The sequence below is a fragment of the Neoarius graeffei genome, chromosome 16 (genome assembly GCF_027579695.1).
Source record: "Neoarius graeffei isolate fNeoGra1 chromosome 16, fNeoGra1.pri, whole genome shotgun sequence".
Classification (NCBI taxonomy): Eukaryota; Metazoa; Chordata; class Actinopteri; order Siluriformes; family Ariidae; genus Neoarius; species Neoarius graeffei.
In genome coordinates this window covers 35,574,290-35,583,215 of record NC_083584.1, presented here as the reverse complement: position 1 = coordinate 35,583,215, position 8,926 = coordinate 35,574,290, and the positions used below count along the sequence as shown (strand labels likewise).

The following is an 8,926-nucleotide window of genomic DNA, read 5'->3' as shown; positions in this document are numbered from 1 at the left end:
CTCATGTCTTTAGTGTTTTCTTTCACTAAAACATCTCCGTAAGGAGTAGCACAATATAACGTAATAGCAAAATAATCAGTACCATCCAGGATGTACCAGTGTTTTATTCCACTTACATTACATTAAAAAAAGCTACACCATACTTTTTTTTTTTTAGAGTTAGTTTGATTTGCAAATTTATTCACCTCCTTGAAATTTATTTATGATAAACATGCAGGACTGTGCAAAAGTCTTAGGCACATGTAAAGACCAAAAATGGCTTGGAAAAAAAAATGTTTCAACATCTCATTATCTCTAGCCGCTTTATCCTGTTCTACAGGGTCGCAGGCAAGCTGGAGCCTATCCCAGCTGACTACGGGCGAAAGGTGGGGTACACCCTGGACAAGTCGCCAGGTCATCACAGGGCCTGTTTCAACATTTATTTTTAAGTAGCAGTAAGCCATAATAAATGAAACACGGTCAATATTTGGTGTGAGACCATCCTTTGCTTAAAAAAAAAAGTAGTCTCGGGTACAATGAATGCAGTTTGATAAGGAAACGAGCTGTAGGTTTTACTGGGCATCTTACAGAACCAGCCACAGTTCTTCTGGACACTTTGACTGTCACACTTCTTAATTTTACACCAAAACCCAGTAGACTTCATTATATTTTCTTTTTTAATCTGAAAAGTGCCTTCTTATGGGGTGGCACGGTGGTGTAGTGGTTAGCGCTGTCGCCTCACAGCAAGAAGGTCCTGGGTTCGAGCCCCGGGGCCGGCGAGGGCCTTTCTGTGCGGAGTTTGCATGTTCTCCACGTGGGTTTCCTCCGGGTGCTCCGGTTTCCCCCACAGTCCAAAGACATGCAGGTTAGGTTAACTGGTGACTCTAAATTGACCGTAGGTGTGAATGTGAGTGTGAATGGTTACTGTGTCTATGTGTCAGCCCTGTGATGACCTGGCGACTTGTCCAGGGTGTACCCCGCCTTTCGCCCGTAGTCAGCTGGGATAGGCTCCAGCTTGCCTGCAACCCTGTAGAAGGATAAAGCGGCTAGAGATAATGAGAATGAATTAGTAAATTTTTCTAAAACTCATTGGTCAGCGAGTATTTCAAAGACAATCAAAAATTAAAAAATGGTGCTTACATAAGTATTTAAACCCCAAATTCTGGAAACTTCAGATGAAAAATATTGTACTAACAGAGACACAACTGACTTATAATTAGCCTTCACCTGGGAATTATTAAAACGGCTCTCATATTCTGAACAAGAATAAAAAAAACACCTCAGTTGAAATGTAATTCAAGAATCTGTCAGTCTGAAGGAAGGGAGCAAAAAATAGAAGTTAATTAAAAATAAGGTAATAGAATTTCATAATTTAGGAATACGGCGGCATGGCAGTGTAGTGGTTAGCACTGTCGCCTCACAGCAAGAAGGTCCTGGGTTCGAGCCCAGGGACCAACGGGGGCCTTTCTGTGTGGAGTTTGCATGTTCTCCCCGTGTTTGCACGGGTTTCCTCTGGGTGCCCCAGTTTCTGCCACAGTCCAAAGACTGGTGGCTCTAAATTGACTGTAAGTGTGAGTGTGAATGGTTGGTTGTCTCTGTGTCAGCCCTGTGATGACCTGACGACTTGTCCAGGGTGTACCCCACCTCTCACCCATAGTCAGCTGGGATAGGCTCCAGCTTGCCTGCAACCCTGTACAGGATAAGTGGCTATGGATAATGGATGGATGGATAAGAGACTGGAGATCCTAGTTAGCACTGTTGGATCAATAGTGAGGAACTGAAAGCTGCATCACACCACCCATGCACTACCCAGACAAGGCTGTTCCTCAAAACACAACACAAAAACAAAACAGAGACTAGTGAGGGAAGCCACAGTGAGGTCAACAGTCACTCTGGAGGAGGTATAGAGTACAGTGGTTGAAGGTGTGCTGCGAGTTGAGCAGAGTGCAAGTGCACCAGACACCCGTTTCAAAAGCTCTGCATAATTGAGTACTGTATGGGAGGGAGGCTAGAAAGAACTATTCCTCTAAAGAAGCATTTATTTATTTATTTATTTATTTTTGGTTTGATAAGAACAAGATTGAGAGAGCGTATTTGGGCAAGTTTCGAAGTGCAATGTGTGGTACAAACCACACATCAATTAACACCATTCCTAATGTGAAATATGGTGGTGGCAGCATCATGCTCTGGGGACACTTTTCCTCCTCAGTACTTGCACTTCTTGTCAAAATTGAAGGGATACTAGATGGAGCAAAATGCAGGGGGATATTACAAGAGAAGCCCTGCGATGACCTGGCGACTTGTCCAGGGTATACCCCACGTCTCGCCCATAGTCAGCTGGGATGGGCTCCAGCTTGCCCATGACCCTGCACAGGATAAGCAGTTATGGATAATGGATGGATGGATGGATATTACAAAAGAACTTGCTTAAAAAATTATAGCTTGGGAGAAACTTTACCTTTCAGCAGCACAATGATGTCAAACACAAGATGAAAGTAACACAGGAGTGGTTAAAAAAAGGTTAATGTTCTACAGTGACTAAGTCAAAGTCCTGCATCTTACTGAGAATCTTACCATGGCAATGTTTGAAAACTGCAGTCAACAAAAATTTTTCCAACCAACTTGAAGAACCTGGAGCAAGTCTGCCAGGAAGAAAGGGCAGAGATTACTTCCAAACACTGTGGAAAGCTGGTAGGAGCTTACCTCAGACTTACCCCAACAGACTTAAACCTGTTACTGCAGCAAAATATTTCTTCTACCAAGTACTAATCTGAAGGGGTTGAATACTTCTGCAAGCAGCATCCCCCCCCCCCCCCCCCCCCCCCCAGATTTTAAAGAAATCTGATGACTTTTAAGGAGGACGAATACTTTTGGACACTACTGTAAGTATTCTTTAACATCATGGAATGTTCACAAAACAAGTTAGTTCCTGTGATCACTTACTTTAACAGGTTCAATCACTCATTCTTCTTTTTGTTCTATCTTTTTTTAAGTTAAAAATATATTTAAAAAAAAACTAGATAGAACTCGACGCCAACAGCGTCGATGGGGATGCCTCTGCCCGGTAGACTACATGCCTTATTAAGTTGTGATTTGGGGATGGACATTTGACCTCACAGTAATCTTGACCTGGTGAAATTACTTGTATTAGCCTTGGAGATACTGTGTTCACAAGGTTTTCGGACAGACATTTGACCTCACAGTGACCTTGACCTTAGACCTTTTGACCTCAAAATGTAATCAGTTTATCTTTGTCCCCAAATGCACAAATGGTGAAAGTTTGGTGAAATTCCTTTCATTAGCCTTTGAGATATCGTGTTCACAAGGTTTCGGGACAGACGCACGGACGCACGCACGCACGGACAGACGGACAACCTGAAACCATAATGCCTCCTGCACCTTACGGTGGCGGAGGCATAAAAACAACAACAACAACAACAACTTGTCTTACTGAGAAACCACAAAGCCCTCCTTCCTGAAAACTTTCCGGTGTTTGAAAATGTACAGTTTTACCTGTAAAGCTACAGCAGAACATTTAACTGTTACAGAGCGCTTACAGTGGAGACTCCTTTGAAAAATGCTAAATAAATGTATCCCTCCAGGAAGTTAAATGAGCACATGCATCTTTTTTTTAATCTGGTTTTGTGGTGTGTCTGCCACATCCTGTACCTGTGTAAGAAACGATAACATATTGAACAAGCACATGAATAGAAACCTGACAGCCAAAACTTTTCTCAGAGCTGGTGTTAAAGAAAATTATTCAACATCTTCTGATGCATTAGATTGAGTATTCAGGAACTATCTTTTAAAAGGACATTTAATTCATATGCAGAAGTAAATATTCAGGGATTATAAATGAGGGAGATTTTAAGCTAATCAGCCTTTTCATAGCCAAATGTTGGTGCACAGACACTGCGAATCGCAGACTACCTGATTGTGGTCTTTTATAAAACACTTGGCCTGTTTATATATTGTAATGATTCTCAAGGGCATTAGAAAGTCACTGGAGGAAGTTGTGCCATATTACTTTTTACTGTTCAGGATTAGTTCTGTAAAATATAATCAGTCATCCAAAACATACTTGGTGTCTGATGTTTCCATGTTTAGTGTTGCACTAGAGCTACAATGTACAACCCCAATTCCAAAAAAGTTGGGACAAAGTACAAATTGTAAATAAAAACGGAATGCAATAATTTACAAATCTCAAAAACTGATATTGTATTCACAATAGAACATAGACAACATATCAAATGTCAAAAGTGAGACATTTTGAAATTTCATGCCAAATATTGGCTCATTTGAAATTTCATGACAGCAACACATCTCAAAAAAGTTGGGACAGGGGCAATAAGAGGCTGGAAAAGTTAAAGGTACAAAAAAGGAACAACTGGAGGACCAAATTGCAACTCATTAGGTCAATTGGCAATAGGTCATTAACATGACTGGGCATAAAAAGAGCATCTTGGAGTGGCAACGGCTCTCAGAAGTAAAGATGGGAAGAGGATCACCAATTCCCCTAATTCTGCGCTTACAAATAGTGGAGCAATATCAGAAAGGAGTTCGACAGTGTAAAATTGCAAAGAGTTTGAACATATCATCTACAGTGCATAATATCATCAAAAGGTTCAGAGAATCTGGAAGAATCTCTGTGCGTAAGGGTCAAGGCCAGAAAACCATACTGGGTGCCCGTGATCTTCGGGCCCTTAGATGGCACTGCGTCACATACAGGCACGCTTCTGTATTGAAAATCACAAAATGGGCTCAGGAATATTTCCAGAGAACATTATCTGTGAACACAATTCACCGTGCCATTTGCTGTTGCCAGCTAAAACTCTATAGTTCAAAGAAGAAGCCGTATCTAAACATGATCCAGAAGCGCAGACGTCTTCTCTGGGCCAAGGCTCATTTAAAATGGACTGTGGCAAAGTGGAAAACTGTTCTGTGGTCAGACGAATCACAATTTGAAGTTCTTTATGGAAATCAGGGACGCCGTGTCATTTGGACTAAAGAGGAGAAGGACGACCCAAGTTGTTATCAGCGCTCAGTTCAGAAGCTTGCATCTCTGATGGTATGGGGTTGCATTAGTGCGTGTGGCATGGGCAGCTTACACATCTGGAAAGACACCATCAATGCTGAAAGGTATATCCAGGTTCTAGAGCAACATATGCTCCCATCCAGACGACGACTCTTTCAGGGAAGACCTTGCATTTTCCAACATGACAATGCCAAACCACATACTGCCTCAATTACAGCATCATGGCTGGATAGAAGAAGGGTCCGGGTACTGAACTGGCCGGCCTGCAGTCCAGATCTTTCACCCATAGAAAACATTTGGCACATCATAAAACGGAAGATACAACAAAAAAGACCTAAGACAGTTGAGCAACTAGAATCCTACATTAGACAAGAATGGGTTAACATTCCTATCCCTAAACTTGAGCAACTTGTCTCCTCAGTCCCCAGACATTTACAGACTGTTGTAAAGAGAAAAGGGGATGTCTCACAGTGGTAAACATGGCCTTGTCCCAACTTTTTTGAGATGTGTTGTTGTCATGAAATTTAAAATCACCTCATTTTTCTCTTTAAATGATACATTTTCTCAGTTTAAACATTTGATATGTCATCTATGTTCTATTCTGAATAAAATATGGAATTTTGAAACTTCCACATCATTGCATGCTGTTTTTATTTACAATTTGTACTTTGTCCCAACTTTTTTGGAATTGGGGTTGTAGTTAACAAATAATGAAAGTGTCTCTGTCCAAAATCTTCCATAAATATGTGCCTGAAGTGCAAACAGTTCTTCTCTAAGTACACTACTGCTTTCTTATAGTAGTCTATAAACACTGATGGTACGGGAGGTGGCCACTTTGGATTGGACAACCACAGTTACCTTTTCCCCCTCAGTACCATGTATTATCAGTTTCTCCTCTAGGCCTCAGGTTTACCAAACCTGCATCCAAATCCATTGCAGGTTGGAGGTGAGATGGAACCAACATTGGGCGAGAAGCAGAACGAGAGGTCGCTAATCTACCGTGGGGCTAACACAGCAAGACAGACAGCCATTCACAATGGGCAATTTAGAGTAGCCAGTTGATCTCATCCACATGTCTTTGGACTGTGGGAGGAAACTGGAGAACCCAGAGGAAACGTAGAGGAACCAAGAACCTTCTTGCTATGAGGCGACAGTGATAACCACTTCACCACTGTGCTGCCAATCTGCTAGAGTTTGAAAGAGGAGGAATTTTGCTGGAAAACAAAATTGATTATCCATTCCATCCATCATCTGTAGCTGCTTATCCTGTGCAGGGTTGCAGGCAAGTTGGAGCCTATCCCAACTGACTATGGGTGAGAGGCAGGGTACATCCTGGACAAGTCGCCAGGTCATCGCAGGGCTGACACATAGAGACAACCAACCATTCACACTCACACCTACGGTCAGTTTAGCGCCACCAGTTGACCTAACCTGCATGTCTTTGGACTGTCAGGGAAACCCACGCAGACACGGGGAGAACATGCAAACTCCACACAGAAAGGCCCCTGTCAGCCGCTGGGCTCGAACCCAGAACCTTCTTGCTGTGAGGCGACAGTGCTAACCACTACACCACCATACCTCCTTAAATTCATTATATATGTATGAGGATAATAATACTATGGTTTTGGTTTAAATGTATAAATATGGATTACCAATACTTGATATTCTCATCTCATTATCTCTAGCCGCTTTATCCTTCTACAGGGTCGCAGGCAAGCTGGAGCCTATCCCAGCTGACTACGGGCGAAAGGCGGGGTACACCCTGGACAAGTCGCCAGGTCATCACAGGGCTGACACATAGACACAGACAACCATTCACACTCACATTCACACCTACGGTCAATTTAGAGTCACCAGTTAACCTAACCTGCATGTCTTTGGACTGTGGGGGAAACCGGAGCACCCGGAGGAAACCCACGCGGACACGGGGAGAACATGCAAACTCCGCACAGAAAGGCCCTCGCCGGCCCCGGGGCTCGAACCCAGGACCTTCTTGCTGTGAGGCGACAGCGCTAACCACTACACCACCATACCTCCTTAAATTCATTATATACGTATGAGGATAATAATACTATGGTTTTGGTTTAAATGTATAAATATGGATTACCAATACTTGATATTTTCAATTTAATTTTAGCTAAGGGCGGCATGGTGGTGTAGTGGTTAGCGCTGTCGCCTCACAGCAAGAAGGTCTGGGTTCGAGCCCCGTGGCCGGCGAGGGCCTTTCTGTGCGGAGTTTGCATGTTCTCCCCGTGTCCGCGTGGGTTTCCTCCGGGTGCTCCGGTTTCCCCCACAGTCCAAAGACATGCAGGTTAGGTTAACTGGTGACTCTAAATTGACCGTAGGTGTGAATGTGAGTGTGAATGGTTGTCTGTGTCTATGTGTCAGCCCTGCGATGACCTGACGACTTGTCCAGGGTGTACCCCGCCTCTCGCCCATAGTCAGCTGGGATAGGCTCCAGCTTGCCTGCGACCCTGTAGAACAGGATAAAGCGGCTAGAGATAATGGATGGATGGTTTTGAATGAGAGACTTTATTACTTTTTAGCTACATTAACGTCATAGCTAAAGTGTAAAACTACACCAAACTTTGTAATGGATGGAAATCCGGGTCAGTTAGTTTTCCCACTGAGTTATTCCTTTACAATCTTTAAAGGCACCATTTACTACAGATAACGAGTGGCTGTTTTATAAACACTGGCTGTCCGGGTTCTTTTCTGTGTTACCTGCAGGACTGAGCTTAGAGAAGGACATTTTGATTATTTCACGCACTGCACGAGGACGCTTATTCCAGACAAATCGCCATGGCAACTGACATCTCTTTTTTTTCCTCCTCGTTGGTGCAGACAGTTCAGTTTCCATAGCAACCAGGCAACTATTCGCGTCCGTGAGGCGCGCGTGAGTCAACAGGATCCAGAAAAGTCAACAAAACCACGTGTGCACCTGATGACCAGTCCAGTGGTGCTGTAAGGGAAGGGGCAAGAAGGCTGAGTGCTCTGTTGTTACTGGGGAGTGGGCGGGGGGGGACTAGAGCTATTTCGGTGGAAAAAACAATGAATCATTGTTTCTCGAATCATTTATATATTCACAATATTTTGTAATCTAGACGTCAAATAGGTAAACATAGGATTTCCGGGAAGCAGCTAAAGAGCAGCACAAAAACTGCGTTTCTCAGAATGTTTCTATGGAAACTGCTTTGGGTTGCTAAGATACAGAGCTCTGCTACTGCACGCCGCTTTGAACGCGCATGCTCAGTAGAGACTGTGGCGCAACCATCATGGCGGCCTCCACGCTTGGTGTGCAGCGTGCGCTTGGGAAAGGTGTAATCCCTCCTTTGGTCGTGATTTTAGGGGCTACTGGTACTGGGAAGTCCAAACTAGCGATCGAGATCGGGAAAAGACTTCAAGGGGAAATAATAAGCGCCGATTCCATGCAGGTGAGTTTTTTTTAAACTTCCTACGCAAACACTGGAAATGAGAGGAGCAGAATAAACAACTATATACATGAGTTTAGCATATAAATCTGTATATATATATATATATATATATATATATATATATATATATATATATATATATATATTTTAATAAACGTGTTCAGGAATGTTTTAGAAACGGGTGTCTTTATATCATTATGTCACTCAGAAATCACAATATATGCATGAAACAGCTCTTATTTCATTTGTTCGTGTATTAAATGTTGAATAGGCTGGTTAGTGAACATGACCTGTCATTGTGCTTGCATGCATCGTGGTTGTGTTAACTAGTACAAGGTACTGATTCAGTGATTTATTTATTTAACACGGATATATCCACGCTTTTCATTTCTGCCATGTTCTAATAGCTTTAATATCCGACATGTAGTTTGTGCTGATTATTTATTTCTAATCAGATTAGATTCGTTCTCTTCAGGAT

The 8,926-nt window shown here is 42.8% G+C and overlaps 1 protein-coding gene across 3 annotated transcripts in view; it reads left to right on the top strand.

The window, feature by feature from the left end:
- Positions 1-8,284: 8,284 nt before the first annotated feature.
- The window catches only part of trit1 (tRNA isopentenyltransferase 1), an 87,950-nt gene continuing 87,308 nt past the window's right edge, over positions 8,285-8,926 (top strand). For 2 of the 3 annotated variants that reach the window (XM_060942833.1, XM_060942835.1), the window contains exon 1: positions 8,285-8,448. In XM_060942833.1, coding sequence (XP_060798816.1) covers positions 8,290-8,448 — 159 coding nt within the window. In that variant the 5' untranslated portion in view covers positions 8,285-8,289. The remainder of the gene's footprint in view (positions 8,449-8,926) is intronic. The other variant, XM_060942834.1, reaches the window with a different exon arrangement.